This window comes from Phacochoerus africanus, chromosome 2, assembly GCF_016906955.1.
Source record: "Phacochoerus africanus isolate WHEZ1 chromosome 2, ROS_Pafr_v1, whole genome shotgun sequence".
Lineage (NCBI taxonomy): Eukaryota > Metazoa > Chordata > Mammalia > Artiodactyla > Suidae > Phacochoerus > Phacochoerus africanus.
In genome coordinates, this window is record NC_062545.1 from 238159883 (window position 1) to 238183876 (window position 23994).

The window sequence follows — 23994 nt, forward strand, 5'->3', positions numbered from 1 at the left end:
GGCACCTGGGGCTCAAGAACTGGGAATGCTTGATGGGATCCCTCACAGATTTCCCATGTTTGTGCAGTGGTGGCTGCCAATGACCTCAAGTGGCAGACAGCAGGTATGTTCCGGCCCTTCGTGGAAGTAACCATGGTTGGCCCTCACCAAAGTGATAAGAAGAGGAAGTTCACAACCAAGTCTAAAAGCAACAACTGGGCTCCCAAGTACAATGAGACATTTCACTTGTAAGTTATGGCATGGGGGACCTGCAGGACTCTGGGATGGGATGAGATGGGGGTGATCTGGAGGGTAAGAATTGGGAGGGGAGAGAAAGGATGGACTGGATGGTGGTTGGGGTGAATTTAGTTGAGAATGCCCTTAGCACTGGTCTCCTACCTTCCACCTACTCTGTGCTTACAGCCTCCTGGGAAATGAAGAGGGACCAGAAGCCTATGAGTTGCAAATATGTGTGAAGGACTACTGCTTTGCCCGGGAGGATCGTGTTCTGGGGCTGGCTGTGATGCCTCTGAGGGATGTGGCAGCCAAGGGTAGCTGTGCCTGCTGGTGCCCCTTGGGCCGGAAGATCCACATGGATGAGACAGGCATGACTATTCTCCGGATTCTGTCTCAGAGGAGCAATGACGAAGTGGCCCGAGAGTTTGTGAAGCTCAAATCGGAGTCTCGTTCCATGGAGGAGGGGAGCTGAGCACCTAGGCTCCTGTGCCAACTGCATGGCACCTGTTCTACAAGTCAGGGCCGGTAGGAGTTACTATGTAGTCAGCTTAGGGTTCCTCAGAGTCAAGAGGCTGACTCCTTAAGTTAAGGAAATAGAAGGAAAAACTAGAGGTGGTGAGAGCATGGCATTTCCTAGAAAGGGTCATGAACCCCTCACTCATAGGTCTGTGGTGCTCAGAACTGGACTGTGGGGATTACCACATAGGGAGTCTTTCATAAAGAGAAAGAAACAGACATTTCTGAGAGTTTCAGCTGTTTTTGGTAGAGACCCTTTCACCCCACACCACTTCTCCACCCCCTCCATAGCACACCTTATCTAGTTAGACCCATACATACGAATCATTAGAAGAACGAGTTTAGAGGGCCTGGAGCTTGTACTTAACTAGGTAAGTAATCAGTTGAGTCTACAGGTATTGCAGAGCCCTGTGGTTTGGATTGGAGTATGATTAGGGCAGGAGCACACGGAGTACAATTCAGACTGTCCCTTGAGCAGAATCCACTGATTTAGAGTGACTCAAGTGAGTACAAGGCATTGAAACTGAACGAAATACCCTTCAGAAATGAGCTGTGATAATCCCTTCCCCCAGATTATCTGTCATGAGTAGAACCAGGTTCACATGGTGCTTCAGAGCCCTGAGCAGAATTTCTTTGGAAGTCAAGCACCAGGGGCCACTTGCCCAGGAGTCCCCCTACCTCATTCCTTTAGGAAGGGGAGTGATTCTTCAGGACACAAGAGACTCTTCTTAAGTGTATGCACCTGAAGCTAAGTGAAGGCTCCAGGAGAGAGGGCTGTATTTTCTGTGTGGATAAGCCCTGCAAAGCCAAAAACTGTGGAAATCAGCCTAGAAAGTCCTCACTTACGGCCCCTGCCTTCTGGTGGTGTTCCCCTTTGCAGAAGGAATCTAGCTTTTGTCCTCATTCCCTTTCATCTAGGTCAGCTGCTGTTCCCCTCATAGATGTTCAATCCTACAGAAGGAATTTGGATTATGATCCCTCTGTACAGACTGGATGGAGTTGGGGGTGGGCCTCAACACTCCCTGTGAGGTCAGAGACAAACTCTTTACAGGGGGCCATGTGGACTTTCCCGGCCCTTGCTCAGAGATGTGACATGGCCCTTCACTTTCTCAGTAGCAGCCTCCTGGGCTTCCTGAGGGCTCAGCATTGTCCATTGGCCATTACATGAAACAAGAAACTAAGCATCTTTGCTGTTTTTAATTATTGTATGTGCCATTGTTACAGGAAATTATTGGTTAGTCTGTAATAAATTATCTTATATCAGCCTTTGTGGTCTGGTAGTTCTCCTGAAGTGTGGAAAGCTGTAGAAATGACTTTGTTGTATAATGACAGATTTTAGGCCAGTGGCTCTTTGCTACTCTTTCCACTGCCCCGCCAACCCCAAGCGGTAGAGCCTAAAAAGGCTGAGGGGGAGGAGGGCAGAGTCTAAGAAAGGGGGTGTGGCCGGGGGCGGGCTCGTGGGGTGGGGGCGTGGTTAGAGGCGGGGCTCTACTCGACTGACCCGTGTGACTCCAGGGCACCTGCGCAGAAAGGTGCGTTAAGATGGCGGCTGCTGGAGTCGACCGCTGCGCGGCGATGGTGAGCGAGAAGTGCCCAAGGGTGGTAACGGAAGAGGTTATCGTCTTCTCCCTCCCAACACTGAAGAGAAACTGTACCCCCACACAATCTCGCATCCCTAGCGCTATTATTTCCTAATAGCTGTCTGTCCTCACACTCTCTCGTTAACTGCTCTCCCAGTATTCCCCATCCCCGCCATACTCGATTATACGGCTTTTCCAGACACTCCAGAGAAGACCTATCTGCCCATATACCTAGCAAAGCGGATTTTTATCACCCAAATACCTCCCAGAGGGCACCCATTTATACAGTTACCTTGTAAAGCAGAAACTACACACACACACACACACACACACACACACACTCCCCCCTACCAAGGTACATTCGTATTAACTAAGGGAGCTTTGTCCACTTTCCCGGCACTACCCACTGAGTTGTATACCATATTTGACTTTAAAGTGGCACATTTACTATCATTCCTCTCTCACATGGAGCAGGAAACCTACTCCATAAGGGAAAGCCAAACTGACTGGCTTGCAAAAAGGCTTGCAGATTTGAATTAGTAACTGACTTTTCAAAACCAGATTTTACATTTAAAAATGCGTATTTCCAGCTTTTGGGGGAAAATCAGAAGAACTGTTAACTCTTAGCTCATATTCCCACAAAGTGGCGGGTGGTTGGAGCTGAGAAGCAACTAACAAATTAGTTTGCTGTAGTTCAGTATAGATTTCATTACTCCTTGCTTAGTCGTCCTGAGCTTTACATTCTTTGCCTGGCACCTGATAGGCACTTGAGTTTCTATTCCCTGATGTAAGATTTGGGGTAATTTTCTGTGCCAGTACTTTGAATTCCTAACGGAAACTGAAATCCAAAGAGGTTGGATATGTTTAGGTTATCTTTGGTTTCCCTAATGCCCAGATTAAGACAGAGATCATCCTAGTAACTAAAATCCAGGGTGAGATCTACTAGATTTTTTTTTTTTTGAAAGTGCCTTGTGTCACAGCAGTTAAATAAGGAGCAGGTTAAATAAGGATCAGGCATTGCTGCACACAGGCGGCAACTGCAACATGGGTTCAGTCCCTGGCCTGGAAATTTCCACATGCTGTGGGTGCAGCCAAAAAAAGAAAAAGTGAAGGTTTATATATATATATATATATATATATATATATATATATAAGAGAATTCAATCAAAATATCTACTGGTAGCTTCCTGGTGTATTTCATCTTGAAGAAATCCTGTGCCAATACCTTTCTGGTGGGATCGGGCCAAAGGCAAGGTATTATTTTTCTTTGAGTAACTGGTTTTAAAAAGAGCCTAGCTCTGGACTCTACTGGAAATGATGTCTCAAAAGTGCTGTCTCCTTCGCTCCAGAATGTGCAGATGGTAACCCTTCTCTCTGTGGGAGATAACAGACCTTATGGTATCAAGAGTTGGGGATGTTCTGCAGGTTGTAATTAATCAGAAGTAGAATAGGAGTACTTTCAATTGAATTTTTTTAAAAAGCAAAATCACTTTCATCAGCATAAGTGTATGACTCACCTATTCATTGTGAATATTTGGACTTGCTTCCTGAACGAACCTCCCATATCTTGAAACAGAATGGCGAAACTGAAGAAGCAGCACAGAATAGTGGAGATGGTATTGAAGTGAGAGTCAAGACATGAACAGTAGTCTCAGCTCTGCTCACTACTAGACAGGGGACCTTGGCTTTTAACTTTTCAGGGGCTGTTTCTTCCTTCTGTTAAATGGATTATTAATTCTGGCCATGTTTACCTCAGAGGGATCAAATGGGCTTATTTATGTGTGAAAGCACTTTGAAAACTACATTTTCTCTAGATGTACAAGGGATTAATGTCGTTATAATTGGTCCTCTGAGTTCTGATAATTTCCATGGAACTTGTTGCTGTGTCCTGGGTTCAAAATCAGTAAATATTTGCTTGAATGCATAATATGTGCCAGGTACCCATCTAGGCATGGAGCCTAACGCTGAACCAAACAAAACTCCCTGTATGAATTTAGGAAAGAGTCATCAGCATATTGAGTGCCTACTAAGTACCCAGTGCAGGATCACAGCATGGTGAAGTAGTAGAGGGAATCTAGATGGTGAACTTAATTAAGTCTGCCACTGTAAAGCTCTGAGAGATCCTTCCCCTGTGTGAGCCTGAATCTTCCCATCTATATAATAAGGTGGTTAGATAAAGTAAACTCTAAGGTTCCTTCCAGCTAAAATATCTTTGGAGATTACAATCACTAAAGTTCCCTACTCCTAAAGAGCTTATTGCCCTGCCAGGGTGGTCAGGCTAACAAAGCTAAACAGTCTTAGAACTGCAAGAACAACAGAGTGCTAATGTCACACTAGATTCAGCATAATAACGGCAACTGCATTGTTACTCTGTACATGATAGATTTAGAGAGACTTCTTGGAAGGCCGTGTAGACTCTGGAAGGGTAGGAAGCTTCAGATTAGAGGAGAGAAAGGAGCCTTGATTGTAGATATTGGAAATTGAATGAATGGAAAAACAAAGGAGAAGAACATGGCCTTTTGTTGTCTTCCTAGTATTGGGGTCCTTGCAGAAAAACAGTTCGTACATTCAAAAGAATTTAATTGAAGAGAGTCTAACCAAAGAACGATTTTCAACGACTTGATCAGTGTTAACAGAAACTAGAAAGGAATGGTGAAGCATGAAGGTGGTGAATCCATAGCACTCCTAGGCCTCAGGGAAGGAAAGATGGGGAGCATTGTTGCCAGAGCCCAATGAGAGCAATAGTCTGAAAGATGGACTGCCTGACAAGAGCTCAGGTGGTAAATGCTAAGCAGCCACTATAAGAACTTAGATAAGACAGCAAGGAAATAGAGAAGTAATTACCCTCATCTTTCTCTCCTTGCCCTCAGGTCTCCAGCTAACACCTTCCACTTGGGCAAAACCCACACAGAACCCCAGGGTCAAGGTAGTCTGGGTGATGTAGTTCATAGAGACCAGCTTCCCAGAACAGGGCAGAGAGAGTTGGGTGGGAGGAGACACAGCAAACAGAATAACCAGCATACAAAGTTATCTAGGGAAGGAAAAGTCATTGCTATGAACTCTTTCTAAGAAAGTTTCCTTCTGTTCAAATTCAGCATCTACTCTAAGGCTTAGTCTCCTTAGCTGTGAAATGACAGTAGTCATGCCTCTGTGTCAGAGTGTTTGTGAGGATTCTATGATATGGCAAATGAAAGTACCTGGCACAGGGCCTGATAGATGCTGGAGGCTCAGTATATCTCAGTTCCTTCCTTCCTGCACATGCCTAAATGGCTCTTTGGCTGAAATACTTTTCTAGTCAAAGTTTCAAAGTATGGCTGAAACTGAATAAATGAAGGGGAGAATGGTAGGATATGAAGTCAGAGCCCTGGACCCCATCGTAATGACTTTGACTTTTAACAGGAGCAAGCTAGGAAGTCATTGGAAAGTTTTGCAGGATTGTGTGACTTCTGGTATCAGGGTTCCTGTTATTCCCTAGGGCATCACTTCATTCAAGAAAACTCATTTAGCACATACCACATACTGGGTACTGTTTTAGGCACTGGAGATGCATTGATATATAGTCCCTACCCTCAAGGATAATGTGGTCTTTAAAAGGAGATAGTTAACTTTAACTTAAAGTGTAAATGTAAGTGAATATAGAAACTCATAGTAAGGGAGCTCATGGTAAGGATATCATCTGTGGAGCCTCGGAAAAGGCTTTCTGAGCAAGATGATGTACATTGAATCTTATCCAATAGAACTAAGCCAGGTCTGAATTGAGGGAAATGAAGTTCTAGGAATTTGGAGTGGTATGTGCACCTGGAGTTTAAAAAACAAAAAACAAAACAAACAAACAAACAAAAAACTTGGTGATGAGTTGGGAATTGCAGGTAGCTAATATCACTGGACAGTTGGCTTTGAGTAGGAGGATGGTGAGGGGTGAGACTAGAGGAGTTAGCAGAGGCCAGGTCATGAAGAGGAATTTATCCTGAAGGCAATGGTAGGTTTTTAAGCAAAAAGATAACTCACTCTGGCAAGATAAAGAAGAGGCTGTGAGGTAGAGTTGTGGTGGAGGGTGGGAAGGTACAGAACTAGAGAAATGAGGCTCATGATGGTGCCCTGAACTTGGGTAGAAGCTTTGGGGGTAAAAGTAGCTGACTATTCCAGGTTAACTCTTTATTAATGAGGAAGAATCATAGAACTTCATGATTAATTTTAAGTGAGAAAATGAAAGAAAGCATTGTCAGAGATGACTTGGATTTCTGGCTTGGACAACTAGGTAAATGGTTATGACAAGTAACGAATGTTCAAAGACAGGAAATATAAGAGAAAGCACAAATTTTGGATGTGTGGGAGGTGGAGAATAGGGACAGTAATTTCAGTTTTATAAATGTAGATTTTTTAGCTATAAAATATACATTATGTAAAATGTACCATTTGAAAGTGTACAATGCAGTGACATTTAAGTATATTCACAATGTTGTACAACCGTCATTACTTTCTAGTTCCAGAACTTCTTCATCACCCCAAAAGGAAACCCCATCCCTATTAAACAGTTACTTCTGAGTATATGTAGAATTTGAGGCAGTTGTGTGACATCCAGATACTGACGTTAAGTAGATATTTGAATATGTGCTACTGAAGCTAAGGTTAAAATTTAGGCTGAAGATAAGTATTTTTGAATCATTAGCATGCAAGTAGGGGAGTTGCAGTCTGGGGCCTGTAGACTTACGTGAGAATTTCTGTCTTTATTTGGATGTAAAATGTATATGTATAAATGTGTATGTTTATTTTTATGAAATGTCTGTATCATCAATCAAATTCCCAAAGGAATTTCTTAACCTGAGCAAAGTTTATTTTTATATGTATACACACACACACTCATATTTATAAAATGAGGTCATGAAGTCACATGGCGGTTAAGAAAACTGAGAATATGAATAGTGAGAAAAGAAGAATGTGGATGAAACCCTGGGTGTGTGTAAGATACAGAGAGGCCCAAAGGGTGTTCTCTTGAGTACAAGGAACAAAATTCATGTCTGCCTCAAGATATAGGTAAAGGCTTTTAAAGGGCAATGTTGGGAGTTCCCATTGTGGCGCAGCAGAAACAAATCCGACTAGGAACCACGAAATTGTGGGTTTGATCTCTGGCCTTGCTCAGGGGTTAAGGATCCGGAGTCCTTGAGCTGTGGTATCGCAGACGAGGCTCAGATTTGATGTTGCTGTGGCTGTGGAGTAGACCAGCAGCTGTAGCTCTGATTCAACCCCTAGCCTGGGAATCTCCATGTGCCAAGGGTGCAGCCCTAAAAAGCTAAAAAAAAGGCGGGGGGGGGGGCAATGTTGTTTCCTACTTGCTAGATATTCCTCCTTGGTTGCGTCTTTCAAATGCCCAAGCATGTATATTTGTGCTCTAAAATAGACTGGCTCCTTGGGTGACTAGCCATGACTTCTTTCTGAGTGGCCCTATTTTTTGTCCATTTAAGTTGGTGGGGAGAGTTTTGTTTACAAAGTCAACAATGGAAAGGTAACTAAATTGCTGAAATTAGCAATTTGCAATGTGTGTGTGTGTGTGTGTGTGTGTGTGTGTGTCTAGGTCTAGTATGCCGTGGTCTTTATAATAAACTAGCAGTTCTCAAGGTATGAGATTTGAACCATCAGCATCAGCATCAGCATCACCTGTATTTGTAAGAAAAATAAATTCTTAGGCACCACCACAGACCTGCTGAATGAGAAACTCTTGGCAATAGTGGGGGGAGAACCCAGGCTCCAGGTGATTCTTGTGCATGTTAAATTTTGAGAGTAACTGTGATAGACTATTCCTGGCCAACTTTTTTCAGCCTATAAATAAGACATAGGTTCCTGGTTTTTCTCATCATCTTGGATGTAATAAAATTGACATGGTAATATTTTGCAGTGTCTAATGAATCCCTCATGAAAAAGGTTCCTTTGAGCAGAGCACTCCTGTCCAACTGTGACCCTCTCCATCACCCCACATCATAGATACAAATATTATTTCCTACATATTATTTCCCCTTTGGTGTGCAGTAGTTATCTTCTACAGTGTAAGTTATCAACTGTCCAGTTACTTAAATGCTGTGGGAAAGAAAATGATTTTTCCTGTGAATACCTTTTCTTATCTGTCCAGTCCTTTGTCTTGGAATCTCCTACTCTTCTCCTGAGTCATATCCTTGGCTTTGGAGAGTATGAAATAAATCTCACTGAAATCACATTATTCTCTCCACTCTTGTCAAGGAATTTTCAGCTACATGGCCTTACCTGGAGATATAGTAGCTATATTCAGATCCCTTGTGTTCCATAGTAGCAACAGTCAAGAATAAATTATAAACCACAGACTGAATTTGAAGAGAATTGGACTTTGTCATCAGGGCCAATCAGGGAAGGTTTTCGGTTATTGCTGTTTCGCAGGATAAACCAGACAGTACAGTATTTTAGCTGTTTCTTTCCGAGAAGACACTAATTGAGGGACGGATGATATCTTATTTTTGCATCTTTGACCTTGTCTTGGCTAACACATACTAGGCACTCAATAAACACTTGCCAAATTTAATTTACTTCATCCAGAAGTTAGAATATAAAGATTTAAATTCTGGTCTTTAAGCCACTGAGAGCTAACTTAATTGACCTTTGATTTCCTCATCTCTAAAACATATGTTTTGCTCTACCTACTTCCCCTGTATTCTAAAGAGAGAATATATATGAAGTACTAAAAGTTCAGAGAGCTCTGAAAATGTGATGTTACGTAATAATTTGATTCATGTGCTTTCTATCTTAAAGAAGCAGTTGGTTCATTCTGGATAATGGAGAGAGAACAATATAGCATAATGAGCTAGTAGTCAAATGATACTGGTTCTAGGAGTTACCTTTGTGTCTCAGCAGAAACAATCTGACTGGTATCCATGAGGACACAGGTTCAATCCCTGGCCTTGCCCAGTGGGTTAAAGATCTAGTGTTGCCGTGAGCTGTGGTATAGGCAACAGGCTCAGCTCAGAGCTGGCATAGCTATGGTTGTGGTAGGCCAGCCGCTGCAGCTCTGATTTGACCCCTAGCCTGGGAAGCTCTACATGCCACAGGTGTGGGCCCCCCCCAAAAAAAAGAGATACTCGTTCTAGTCCTGATCTCCTTTGAATTCTTTGGGTCTTAGTCTCCTTTTATCTCAAATGAGGAAGCACAGATCAGATTGTTGCAGTGGCTCCCAGCTCTGACTCTACATTAAAATCACTTGATACTGAAAAATGCTGATGCCTAGAACCAGCTTGCATAATTTTGATCTAATTGGTCTGGGATGCATACTGGGCCTCAAAATTTTTTTAGAACTCCCTTTGTGCAGCCAGAGTTTTGTTATTTTAAATCAGCAAAGCCATTTATTCAGATAAAATCTTACACAACAATCCAGCTTACGAAGTACATACCAGTGGGGTTTCTGCAGTTGCTTTTTTAGGACTTTAAGCTCTGACTGCCAATTCCTTTTTCTCATTTCTCATTTTAGAACTTCTAAAGCTTCATGGGACACTGATTAAAAACATTGAAACAGACAACTTCCAAAATCTTTTCCAGTTACAGACCCTATGTCTTCTCACAAGGGTCTGTCCTTTGTCTTAACAGCAGTCTGCCTTGGAGGTTAGCTTTTCATGACCCTAGCTCTTCTCCTCCAAGACTATGGGGGGAAACAGTTGTCTGTATTTTCCACAAGGACTTCTCATGTCTTTGAAACAGTTGATCCATGGACCATACTTTAGGGACAGATAATCTTGAGACATTCTGGGTCAAAAGTAAAGAAATAAGGGATGCTGAAATGTGATGACATAGTAGAATAGTGGATTTTGTCCTGAGCTCAGTACCAGATCTACCAAAGGGAAGCATCAGGTATTTAAGGCTTTAAATTATATTTCTTCTGAATCATGGTGTTTGGCCACAGTTTTTAGTTACTGCCATAGATACCCACTTGACAATCACTTCTTCCTCTGTGTCCATGTCTGTAAGAGAGATGATATAGAATCATGATCAAGAGGAGTCAAGCAATCAGGGATTCAATTCTCTGTCACTGTGACTCCACCACACTCTATATGACCTTGAGCAAGTCACTTAGGCTTCTTAAGCTTCGTATTTCTTATGTGTAAAAAAGAATGATACCCTCCTTTTAGGCCCAGATTTTTGTGAAAATTAAACAAGATGATCTATATAAATCATGTAGTAAAGTGTCCAGCATGCAGTAAATTTTGATAAACTGTAGGTATTATATCAGCAGAGCCTGGGCTGACAAGGAGTTTTTGTTTTATTCTTAGGTGGTGTTTCTCTGAGATGAAATACATAAAACCTTTTATTTCAGGTAAGTGCTCAGCTCATATCTGCTGAGATATAAAAAATTCAGCAGTCAATGGTAGTTTTTATGTAGTATTACACTATACCATGTTCAACCCCCAAAGCCAGGAAATTGACAACTTGTACCCTCAGAGCATTCATAGGATTGAACTGAAGCCCACCAAAAAACTCCCTACAATTTTGGATTTCCAAGCAACTTAGTGTAGGACACAAACTTGACTTCCTTCTGACCTGGCTTGAAACAATTTTTGCTGCAAAGGTGAGAGGAAAAAAATTATAAAGTTGAACTTTAAATTACTATAGAAAGTCTTTGGTTATAACCACTGACTGTATTAATTCAGGTTTGAGAGTAATGTTTCAGTGTTCTCTTTAGAGGGCAATGAGAGGGATGTTCTACCTAAAGACTTGAGGCAGACAGGTAAGTGCTTTAATTTCGATGGTATCGAAGGCAGAAAGCCAAAGGATATGGTGATAACCATGGTGGAAGTATCTAGCAAAACCTAAAGGTGAGAAAGTGTTTCAAGGGGAAATAGGAATGGTCTAACAGAGACTTTCACCAGGCTAATTGAATTAATTTGGTTTATTGACATTATATAAAATAAATCATGATGTGAATATTCCTTCTGATATCTTTTTCCATGTGAGCTTAAGTTAATCAAAAAGGTCTTAATGAATTTGTTTCTCTTCCTGTATAGATTAATTTCATTAATCCCAGACCATACACTTTGTACCTTAGTTTAACAATTTGTGATATTAATGTCAGTTTCTGCTGTGGCTACTTTGAAGACAGTTTGGACATTCTACCAAGGTCTGGAACTAAACTCACCATATAATTCCAACCAAATGACTATTGACTTTTCATGGGAGGGTTCTCTCCACCAGAGGGAAAATGTTATGTTGCAGTTCTTGTAGACATGCTTTTAAAGAATTTGAAAAACAATTAAAGAGCTATGGGACTTCCAAAGAGTGTGTGCATCTGAGGAGAAGAGGTTGGTTTTGGTTTAGTAAAACAAAGTCACTTCCACTTGAACTACATATGTTGCTGTAATTTTAAAAACTGAGCTTTGAAGGATGGATAGATGGATTTTAGCTAAATAGAGAAATGTGAAGGTTACATAAAAGAGAATTATCCTAAGATTGAGAAGGGAGAGTTATTAAAAATGAAACCTTATGTAGTTATTAAAAATGAAAACTTATGCAGTTTGAACCTTTTTAAAACTTATGTAAACTCAGTGTATATGCAAAATAATTATATACATTTACCCAAATATTGCCATTAATGTCTGCATTGGTGGCCATCTGGATCTATGCTTGAGCTTATGAAGGAAAATCCTTTTGGTAGTGGCATTTGATTCGACTCTTTATTCTTCCATAGGGAATTTCACTCTTTGTGGCCTTCTTCATAATCTTTTCTTACCTCATGATGGTATCAGCACATTTTGGCCTTTACAGACATCCTTTTTGGTTCAGATCTTGAGATATCCAGGCAGATCTAGGCCCATCTTTGTCTTGCTCTCTTTGCCTTTGTGGAAGTCCATGATATTTCCCTAAACACATTTTTAGGCCTTGAAACTATTTTCCTTTAATGTTCTTTAATGCAGGCTGTTGGCATAATGCCAAAGCATTGTTCAGTAAAACCTATTCTGAGCTTGGGGCAGAACAGTTCAGTTGAGGTAAGGCTTTGACACTCTGTCTCAATCTAAGGAAGAATAAATTTTAGAGTACATAGAGAAAGATTATTAAACTAAAACCTATGGAACACAGCAAAAGAAGTTCTGAGAGGAAAACTTATAGCAACACAGTCTTATCTCAGGAAACAAAAAGAATCTCAAATAAACATGTTTGCATTATATCTGTTTGTACCATTAGACCCAGTTCTCTTCCCCATTCACAGTTATCCATTTCTGTATTTCACTATCCCATGTACCTGATTGGCTCTTTGTTGTTGTTGTTCCTAGATTTCTTGAAACATAATTGACATATAACGGTGTTTAAGGTGTACAACATGATTATTTTATATACATATATAAATTGCCAAATGCATATGGTTGGTCTTAATTGAACATTTTAGACTAAAAGATTAAATTAGAAAACCAAGAAAATAGTATTCAGTCATGGATTCTCATTATTTGAGCTGTTGTTGTATCTTTTCACTGTGGTTTTGACATCACAGTACCCTTTACTCCTTAAAATGATCCTCTGTGACCACTGTTGTTTCTATTGTTTTTAATAAATGAAAAAGTGAATTTAAATGGTTTGGGTTTTTTTTTTTTGGTTTTTGGGTTTTTTTTTCTTTTGTTTTTCGTTTGTTTGATTGTTTTTTGCTTTTTACGGCTGCACCTGTGGCATATGAAAGTCCCCAGGCTAGGGGTCAGATCAGACTTTTTCTGTATTTTAGAAATAGCTAGAGCAGTTTGAGATGTTCACTAGCCAGGGTTAGAAGTTATGGTTTAGATCCTTCTGCTGTGTTGCAGGTACCCATTCAGTTAGATCTTTCCGATAAGTCAATTGCCAAGTTTAACATTAGTAACAATGAGCACACAGAAGTTGTGTCTTTTGTGACATAATTCTTTACTATCCTGAACACCTTGCCTTTCCCCAAACAGAAGTGATTACTATTTCTTCTGTGCACCAACTGAAGCTACTTCTATTATCCCCCTTATCCCACTGTTTTGTAATTCCTTATTTATTTGGCCTTCCAAATAATGAACTCTTTAAGAGTGGGTATTATATGTTTGTAATTTTCACTTTTCCCATAGTTCCTAAGACATTGTGGGTATTCAGTAAATGGCAGATGCAGTCTAAGTAAGATGTCTTCTGAAAAGGATTCTGGCTAAATGACTGTCCCAAGGATGCTTTTCAGTATTTGTCTTCAGATAGTTTGGTGGTAAAAATATGTAAGGACTTGATTTGTTTAAATTATGAAATTTTATGTATTCAGCCTGTGGTTAATTGCCTTTAAGAATCTTCTCTGTGTGAACCACATGTTGTTGGGATCCTATCCATTTCCCTCTCTAACCCACTGTCCTCTTCATCTTTCCCCTGGAGTTTGTAGGAAATAGATGGTGACTGAGGGTGAGTTGTTCCTCTGCCCTCATCTTGAAGATCTTAAAATAAGGGAAATTAGATTTATGACTGAGAATTAAAATTTAACATCAACACAAACCAAAGCAAAGCTGTCCAGAAAAATCACCTTTAAAAGACAGGCTGGACAGAATAAGATTTGACTAAATATATTTATCTGAGAATATTCATGGGAGTGCTGTTAGTTAACAGACAACACCAGATCCTTTAACCCACTGTGCCAGGCCAGGGATCGAATTTGCACCTCTGTAGTAACCCAAGCCACTGAAGTTGGATTCGTAACCCACTGTGCCACAACAGGAATTCCCATTTTGTTGGTTTTTACATCATATATAAATTATCAGCCCCTTGTCTCCATGTCCATTGACAGTGCCTTAATTAATCTTTTCACTGTTTTTCCTCTGGATTACAAATAGCGTCTCAACTCATTTCTTGGCCATCAAACAAGCTAGATTCTATGCTGATATTGTATCTTTCTAAATCATAAGTGTGATCATCTTAACTTACTTTTTAAAGTATTCAATAGCATGACTGCAGTATACTTCACTCCATGCCATTTCACATGTTGTTTCTCACCCCTGCCTAGAAAACTCTATGTGCCATGTTCACTAAGCTAAATAACATTTATGCTTGAAGACTCAGCTCAGGATCTGCTCCAAGAAATGTTAACATGCAATCTGGGGTTTTTTTTTGGGGGGGGGGGTTGTTTATATCTTTTTAGTGCAACACCCACAACAAATGGAAGTTCCCAGGCTAGAGGTTGAATCGGAGCTGCAGCTGCCAGCCTACACCATAGCCACAGCAATGTCAGATCCAGGCTGAGTCTGCGACCTATACCACAGCTCATGGCAACACTGATTCTTGATCCACTGAGTGAGGCCAGGGATAGACCCACATCCTCATGGATACTAGTCGGATTCTTAAACCACTGAGCCACAATGGGAACTCCTGCAATCTGGTTGAGATGCTACACTTTTGCACTTCTACAATACCCTATCCTTTATCTCTATCATACTACCTACCACCTTGTATAGTAAATTTTTTCTTGTATGTCTCCCCTGATGGACAGTTAATTTCTTCAAGGCAGTGATAAGGATAGTGTCTGATCCTTTTCCACATTCCTTAGCACTAGTGTAATAGTTGACACACTTATTAAATGAATTTAAGAACCTCTCTATAGCCTTATTCACTTCATTTAAATTTCAAATTTCTGCAGTCTCCTTTTGTATCCCCCAGGCTATATTTTCTTCCTGATCTTTGATCATTCATCCCTAGCCACTTTTGTTCCCACTTTGAACTTGTCATGCTCTCCCCTGCCTCTTCTGAGCCTTATGGTCAACCAACCATTGTGTGTGTGTGTGTGTGTGTGTGTGTGTGCCATTAATGAGTGGGAATGACAGGTGTCACTAAATTTGTGACTATCATTATGGTAAGTAATTCTTCCCATAGAATAAAATGTAATTGAATAAAAATAAATTAATTTGAAATAAAATGTAATTGAAAAGATTAGTAACCTTTGGGTCTTAAATGAAATGTACTACATAAATGATAGCAAGTCAACCAAAAAAAGAAAAAAAAGCCTTTGAGATGCAAATTCTAGGCAGTTAGCTAGGCTCACCCACTATCTTAGTGACTACTGCACACTAGCTTCACAGAGCACCCAGTTCAGATTTATGCAAGGTTTCTCATGAAAGATGAGCAACTTTACACAAATATTACATAAGTATTAAATATTAAATTTGAAAATTCCAGGTTTACAATTTTTTTTTTTGGTCTTTTGTCGTTGTTGTTGTTGTTGTTGTTGTTGCTATTTCTTGGGCCGCTCCTGCAGCATATGGAGGTTCCCAGGCTAGGGGTTGAATCGGAGCTGCAGCCACCGGCCTACGCCAGAGCCACAGCAACTCGGGATCCGAGCCGCGTCTGCAACCTACACCACAGCTCACGGCAACGCCGGATCGTTAACCCACTGAGCAAGGGCAGGGACCGAACCCGCAACCTCATGGTTCCTAGTCCGATTCGTTAACCACTGCGCCACGACGGGAACTCCCAGGTTTACAATTATTTACACACACACACAGACACACACACACATACACACCCCTGGCTGGATGATGTAGTAAAGCAATGTCACTTGGGGTTTTTTGCCCTCAGAAAGTATGCAAGTGTTTCCTTTTATTCAAAGAAATAATGAAATTCTACCTCCTCTGAGAAACTCTGATTGGAAAAGGTAGTGAATAAGTGGCCTTTTTACAGATACTTTTTTTTTTTTTTTAGGGCCGAATTCGCCGCATGTGGAAGTTCCCAAGCCAGGGGTCAAATCGGAACTACAGCTGCCAACCTATGCCATAGCTATAGCAATGCCACATCTGAGCCTCATCTGTGACATACACCACAGCTCATGGTAACGCCGGATCCTTAACCCACTGATTGGGGTCAGGGATCAAATCCAGATCCTCATGGATCCTAGCCGTGTTCATTACCACTGAGCCACAATAGGATCTCCTATAGATACATTTTTAAATTATTTATTCAAGCCCAAAAATTTCCACTTTTGAATACATTAAATTTGTGGATTATATATATTTGCAATGTTGAGTCTCCTATTCAGGAACATGATATTTCTCTATTAATTAAGGTCTCGTGTGGCCCTCAAATTTTGTGGCTTTTTGTATAGATCTATACATTTGTTGTTAGACGTATTCCTAGATTTTTAAAATTTTGTTGCTATTTAAAAAGCTTTTTCCATTTTTTTCCAACCACTTAAGTATCTAGAAATGCTATTTCATTGTAAATTTATTTGGTAACTAGGCACCTTACTGAAATCTTGTCAACTCTAGTAATTTTTTAGAGTCATGGAATAATTCTTAAGACTCGAAGGGTCAGTAGAAATTATCTTGTCCAGCCTTCTTATGTTCCGTGAGAAGACCGAGACTCAAGAGTAGTCTTAACAGAGTTGAGAACTCAGGAATCTCTAATCGTTGAGTTTTACAAAACACTGCATTGTTGTGAAGAAGTAAGAGAGTGAGGCTGAGACAACAACCTGCTAAGTTGGGGCCTTTCAAATCTATATGCTGGTGTGGTCATCTCCACAGTTTACAAATTTGGAAATTCAGTTTACAGCTTGTCCTAGGAGTAACCAGGTTCCAGGGACCAATTCAATCTTTTCTTTCTGGAAAGAATAATTTACCAACAAAACAGCTAATTTAGAAGTTGTACCACGTGAAATCTTATAATGTACAGGGCATTGCCTTCTAGTGGCCAGCTCTACGCAGGTAACCAAATTAGAGATCCCAGAATTACAACACAGAGAAGTAAAAGTTTCTTAGTGGTATTTTCATTCTGATATGCTTTTCTGGTAGTCTGATAAACTATTCTACTGATATTTCTTTCCAAGTTACTCTGATAGGCATTATAATCAGAGAAACTTCCCCAGGCAGTGGTTGAAGCAGTGATAAATGTTTCCGTATTTTCTGTTCTAAAACCTGTCATTCCTTCACTCTGTCATGACCAGCATAATAGTTTTAATGAGTAGAGCTTCTCCTAGATTAGTTCTATTTTAATTTCCTGCCTCCTTTTTTAGAGAGGGACCTAAGCCCCATGCTGAGATTTATTTAGGCTGTACTTTAATCTTAGCACATTTGTAAATCATCTCTTAAGCAGATTACTTCAGGGAATATTTCCATAGATGGTTAAACATTCATTAATGTTGAATTCTTGTTAACTTTCTTTCAAGGGCGTGGGCGAATATATTTAAAATCTGGTTCCCAAATTCTACTATATATGCCTTTTCGTATCTTGTAGCTTCCTTATCCACTACCACACAGCTTCCTGAAATCAACCATGTAATTGACCGCTAAGCTTAACTCAGAAGTCTATCAGAAGTTACTGAAATTCAAGGAGTGTAAAGATTCTCTAACAGGAGTTGCTGAAGAAGACTGTAAGAATAGATAATTGTATGCACCAGCTCAATGTCTTGTCAGAACTTCAGTGAGTAAAATTGTTACTCTTGTGTTAGACATTTGTCTGGATAGGCCCAACCAGTTGGGTTAGCATGTGACTTGGATTTATTGGACTGAAACTGAAATATGCGGAGTGAATATCTGTAAGGTTATTGGAGATCTCTAAGGGATTAAAATAAAGAAAATCTCTAAAAGGATTTGAGGTTGAATAAGATTGGAGTGGAGTGCATTTAAGAATAAAGGTAAACAGCAAAGCTAATATGTCTTGGATCTGTGCTGAGAAACCTCTACAGTGCTCGTAATTCATTTTATTGGCTACTGCTCATGTAGTAGGTGGACCAGCCAGATTTTAGGGCTCGGGACTCTGGGGTGTAGCACCTAGTATAGTTGACCACATTACTGCACGATGGAAGGTGATAATGGATGGAGGGTAATATATAAAGTAGCACACTCTTCGAGTTCCCGTCATGGCACAGTGGTTAACGAATCCGACTAGGAACCATGAGGTTGCGGGTTCGGTCCCTGCCCTTGCTCAGTGGGTTGACAATCCGGCGTTGCCGTGAGCTGTGGTGTAGGTTGCAGACGCGGCTAGGATCCTGCGTTGCTGTGGCTCTGGCGTAGGCCGGTGGCTACAGCTCTGATTAGACCCCTAGCCTGGGAACCTCCACATGCCGCGGAAGCGGCCCAGGGAAATAGCAAAAAGACAAAAAAATAATAATAATAAAATAAAGTAGCACACTCAAGGGCCGGGTGCTTGTTCATCTCTACTCACCAGCTGAGAAAAGATAAAGATGGAGTTTAGGCAGGCCCTACTGTTGGTACTTGCTTACCTCCAGAGCTTATAGGAGTCAGGAGAAATGTAACAAATAAAGGAACTTACATAGATAGAGCTGTCTGAAAATGTAGAGGCTGTCTTTAGAGACAGTGATTTGTTCTTCATTGGAAGCATTTAGACAAGGTGGCCAGGATTGCTAAACCCTGCTCTGGATGGGAGGATGGACCAGATATCTCCCAGTGCTTTTCCAATTGTGAAATTTCATAATTTTCAGAATCAGAGAGGCTATGCAAGATCCAAGATGGCTCCCAGCCTGGACATTCCTGGTGGGAGTGGAAGGCAATGTGATTCTTCTCACTTGGACTTAGTTTAATTTAGTTGAGCCTGATCCCTCTACGACTCTCCTTAGACCTGGTAAAGCCCCATATAACATGAAAAAACCACTTGAAAACTCTAGTTGGCACTGTGATCCAGGGGTGCTCCCAGTTTAGTCTGAAGCCCAGAGTTTCCTGGGGACATATAGGATCAGGGAGCCTCTTATTGGTGTGACTTAAACTCCCGCAGCTTGTTGACATGGAAGCATTAGAAATGTTCTGTCTTCTGCTGTGAAGTAGAGTAGTGGAGCATAGACCACCAGCAGAGAAGTGGTCTGCGAATAGGGTCCAGAAAATTCCCATCGGTTTAGGATTTTGGATTATGTTTGTCACCGATGGTCCCCACTTTATGGCTACCACATTTGTATCTAATGAAATAGAACAGCTAAGGGGAATATGTCTTTGGATTGGCTTTAACTGAGAGATGTACAGATCCTAGGACTGATTTTAAACACCATCAGATAAAGTGTTTTTATTCTTTATAGCAGTTGTGTTGATGAAGTTATCAGCAGGAGACATCTTGTGAGCTTGTTTGGAGGTTCTTGCACAGGAGTGCAGTTACTCGTATACCCTTGACTGAAGAATGGCCCTCTTCTATCAGAGATGGTTGTCCTCTTCAACCAAGCACACAGCTTCAGGAGGGATATGCCTGGAGTGGAGGGGTGAGGAAGGGGACACCGGCCTAGCCAGCCAAATCAGCCAAATCAACCCTGGCGATCAATGGGGTGACATATGTCACAGCCAGATTGCTCTCACATCCAGGAGACATCTTGTAACATGTATTCTTCAGAAACATTTTTCTTGGTTAGATGTTCTTAAAGAACTCACCTACTACTGGTCTTCATTTTTTTTTAATTCAATGTTTATTTTTATTTTATTTTATTTTTACCAATCTCCTACTTAGAAGCCAGGCTTTGGGCTAGGGCTTTGGAGGACACGGTAATTAGACATTTTCACACTTACCAATCTGATAGAGGAGATGAAATTCAGAAAATGATTATAACATAAGAAAAAATAATTAGTTTAAGGGAAATAATATCAACCAACTGGAATGGGAGTTGAAATGGAAGAAAAATTATTTCTGGAATGAGGAAGCAGAGAAATTTCTTTGAGAGGCTCATGGGATTTGAGCTGGCCTTTTGTAAGATAACCTTTGCAGGATCTTGACTGATATAGAGCAGGGTGTTACCCTTGGAAGGAACAGTGTGAGCAGCGGCATAAATGCAGGAAACCATGGGCTATATAAAGGGAAAAGTACAGAGGCCAGTTTGAATAAAGGTAAATAGTGGAAGAGAAAGATGAAATAACAGTTTGAGTTCAAATTAGAGCATCTTCAATGTGTGGCTAACAATATAGCTGAACTTCATTTAGTAACCCATGGGAAGCTATTGAAGGTGTTTCAGCTGGTCAGGCAGATGTCATGATCAGTGTTCTGCTCTAGGGAAGCAGTGGATAGTTTATAAAAGTTGGAAGCAAATAACAAGCTATTGACTCCAGGAGGAAAGTATAAAGAATCCGAGATACTAGTGGGATTAGAAAGGAGGTAGTAGCTACAGGAGACCCCCAGATGGAATATATAGAACATGACAGGTGATCAGAGGAGGAACAGAAGGTGATTCTTAAATTTTATGAATGAGTTTCAGGATAGTAAGGCAGAGGAGCAGATATGCTTAAAATCAGGGAAGATAAGGAGTTCCCATGTGGCCCAGCAGGTTCAGGATCCGATGTTTTCACTGCAGTGGCTCAGGTCCACTGACCTAGGAACTTCCCCATGCCATGGGTACTATCAAAAACAAACATTTAAAAAACCAGGGAAGGTAAGAAATATGATTTTCAAACATGTTTATCTTGAGGTGCTAGTGAGTATCTAAGAGAAAATGTCCAACAGATTATGTTTGGTACCAGAGATTGTTTTATTATATTTTATTTTTTGTCATTTTATGGCCATACCTGCAGCATATGGAAGTTCTTAGGCTATGGGTCGAATTGGAGCTGCAGCTGCTGGCCTACGCCACAGCTCACAGCAACGCAGGATCCTTAACCCACTGAGCAAGGCCAAGGATCAAACCCATATCCTTATGGATACTAGTTGGACTCATTTCTACTGAGCCACAACAGGAACTCCTAGAGATAGTTTTAGGAGCCAGGACTAGAGGTGCAATGAGAGGATATGATGTCATAACTCAGGGAAAGCACACACAGAAAACAAGGAAAAGAAATATGCTTCAGAAGAAGAGAACCTATCATGTGCAAGGCACTGTAAAAAAAAAAATGCTCGATGTATTTTATATAATCTTTGCAATCCAGCTAAAGTGATTATCTTGACATGAGAGATAAGAAGTTCAGAGTGATTACCTCATTAGCCCAAGGTTATACATTTGATAGTGTTGGCTCCAGGGTTTTGAGTTAGGTCAGCCTAATTCTGCTACATCACACTGCAAATCTGTCAAAGAGGCAGGAAGAGGCAAACCAGGAAAATTAATTGTCATGAACACAAGGGAAAAGATTAAGTGTCTTAGTGAACTATGGGGTAACTATGGGAATAGAAAAGATCAAGGCAAGGAGGTGAGATATCTCCGTGGCTCCCAGTAGTTTCAGCTTTTGTTGGGAATTTGTGCCAAGGCCAGCCAATCTTAGGCATGATGAAAGAGACTATTTAAGGACTTTGAACTGCACCTGGCCTAGCTGGACGCTGAGTTCCATCTACAAATGTACATTTTAACTTACTTAAGCACTTATCCCAGAAGCACCAGCTGATCTTCCAACTTTGTTTTTAGCAGGAGAAATTACTTTTTCAATATAGAATATCGGGAAAGCCTGGATAAAATCAGAGTTATTCAAGTTGAAGGAAAGGAAGTACCTTTTTCCTCCTCTTTGTCCCCTCAGCCCTCAATCCACTTCAGAACAGGGTTCTGAAACCTTGCTCTACATAACACCGTTGGAAAACTCCTGCTTTACATTAGGTTTTTTTTTGGAAGGGGGAGGATGACAAAGGGAAGTGACAGGTATTACTCTTTATTATAGATGAGAAAAGCTAGAAAACTGACGGAAAGTGTTCTTTGCTTTAGTTACAAATATTTTAGGAATCCAGCTGAGATGAGAACAAAGGTTTTCCAACTCCCCAGTCATTGGGTGCTCTTTGTATTATCTCACTCTTGCCCCCAGTTTTAAAACAATAAAATTTGTTTTAAAAAAATACAGCACTTGATTTCTAAGATTCCGTTCAACAGATATTTGTAAACTATGTACATGTGCAGAGTTAAGACTAACTTAGTAAACTTTGGCTCAGTTTTATAGACTAAAAGAAAGAGAAAATAAACCATCCCAAAGCATCAGTATTATACTACCTAATAAGGCGCTTTCTCTGTGAGACAGCAAAGCTACAAGTGCCAGAAGGCGATTGTGTGGACTCCAGTATTTGTCCAGACGCGATTTAAAGCTCTGGGCAGAAAAGAAGGGGTTTTGTAACACATAGTTGCTTTACAAAATCTGCTTCATAGGCTGAACAAATAACTCCTGAGCAAGACTATGAGTTTTTCTGCTCCATTTTGTGCTCGAAGTTTGTTTTATATCCATCTTCAGCTCTTTGCTTTAAACCACCTGAAACCAAATCTAAGCTAATTGAAAGATTATGAGAGGTCCATGAACCACCTTCAGAAGAAGAAGGTTGCAAATGAAGGTTTTGAGACTCTTCATTTTCACCTAACTAGAGGAAACAGAAAAAAAAATTTTTTTTCACAACAAAAGCAATTAGTTAAATTCCCAGAAGCTGGGAATCAGATGTAAGAAATAGAAGGCGATCTAGTCATCTAAATGGCATAGACTAGTAGATGTTTCAATGTCTTCCTATTCCTCCCGGAGTTTTAAAGTTACTAAGTTTAGATGATCTTGGTTTTCCTAGATTGTTTTACTGTCGGAAAGAATTCGTGGTTGAAATAATAGACAGGGTAACTGAGAAAAGAGGCGTAGCGTGGAGTACTGGCAATTTTCAGGCTCTGACTTAAAATATTTCAGGATAAGACTTGCTTTGTTTTTTTTTTTTAAGTTTTATTGAAGTATTGCAGGATTGTGATAATTTCTGCTGTACAAAAAAGTGATTCAGTCTTATATATACATATCCAGATTCTTTTTATTATTATTATTACTGATATTATTATAATATGTGCTTCTGTTGTGGGGTGGCAGGGGGGAGGAAGAAAAAGAGGACTTTTATTACCTTTGCTGAGATTCATGTGGTGTGAATTAGGATGGGGGAAACACTGATTTCTAAGTAACCAGGGATTTATGCACTGGATGTAATAGTTAACTCAGAGGAACTTTAAATTCAGTATACCGGAAGCTTTTGTGATCTTACACGACAGTTTGGGGAAATGTAGCTCTTATTTTAGTCAGTGTATCATGGGCACATCTGCTTCTATGTGAGAGTCCTTGCCTCCACATTCTCAAAGGCATCCAAGTCAGCCAGGGGTCTGTTCCTTCATTATTCAAGAGCTCTAGTCTATGGAAGACAGATTTGTTCATTAAGAGTCAGTAATGACTTGTGTGCATGTGGTCTGTGATATTCTAGTACAAGAATCATTGGCTAAGCTCATATCACAAATACCCCATTGCTAGACTGCATTGTGTTTTAGTTTCAGTAGTTTTCAAACTGAGCTAAATATAAAGACTTTATCTAATACTTTGTACGTAGTAAATTTGCCAGTTTTTGCATATAAGTGTGAGGAGGGACAGGATGCTGGTAGCACAGAATCACAGCTATGACCTGGGGGAGCTTGAAGTTGTTTTGCAGTGTAACACCAATTGAAAACCTATAGGCTAATGGATCAGTAGATCAGTACTCCACCCTCAACCCCAAATTTCAGTAAACTCATCCTCATTTCCACATTATATGATTTATTTCAAGGTCTAGTCAGCTTGGAGATTATGAACTCAAGGTGGGGCCTCTTATTTCTACCTTTATATTCTCATGTCTAAATGAAAGAGCTTTACAGAATGTTACCTACAAGGGAATCCCCATAAGATTATCAGCTGATTTCTCTACAGAAACACTACAGGCCAGGAGGGAATGGCAAGAGATATTTAAAGTGCTAAAAGGAAAAAATATGCAACCTAGAATACTCTATCCAGCAAGAATATCATTTAAAATAGAAGGAGAAATAAAAATTTTTTCC

At 40.4% G+C, this 23994-nt stretch overlaps 2 protein-coding genes across 7 annotated transcripts in view; both read left to right on the forward strand.

Moving 5' to 3' along the window:
* Window positions 1–1997, forward strand: part of UNC13B (unc-13 homolog B) — a 240564-nt gene extending 238567 nt beyond the window's left edge. For all 6 annotated transcript variants that reach the window (XM_047767856.1, XM_047767851.1, XM_047767852.1 and 3 more), the window contains 2 exons: window positions 68–227; window positions 403–1997. In XM_047767856.1, the coding sequence (XP_047623812.1) occupies window positions 68–227; window positions 403–688 (446 nt within the window). In that variant the 3' untranslated portion in view covers window positions 689–1997. The remainder of the gene's footprint in view (window positions 1–67; window positions 228–402) is intronic.
* A 277-nt stretch (window positions 1998–2274) lies between these two features.
* Window positions 2275–23994, forward strand: part of LOC125120834 (phospholipid-transporting ATPase FetA-like) — a 97611-nt gene continuing 75891 nt past the window's right edge. Inside the window, exon 1 of the mRNA XM_047769243.1 lies at window positions 2275–2310. Within this exon, the coding sequence (XP_047625199.1) occupies window positions 2275–2310 (36 nt within the window). The remainder of the gene's footprint in view (window positions 2311–23994) is intronic.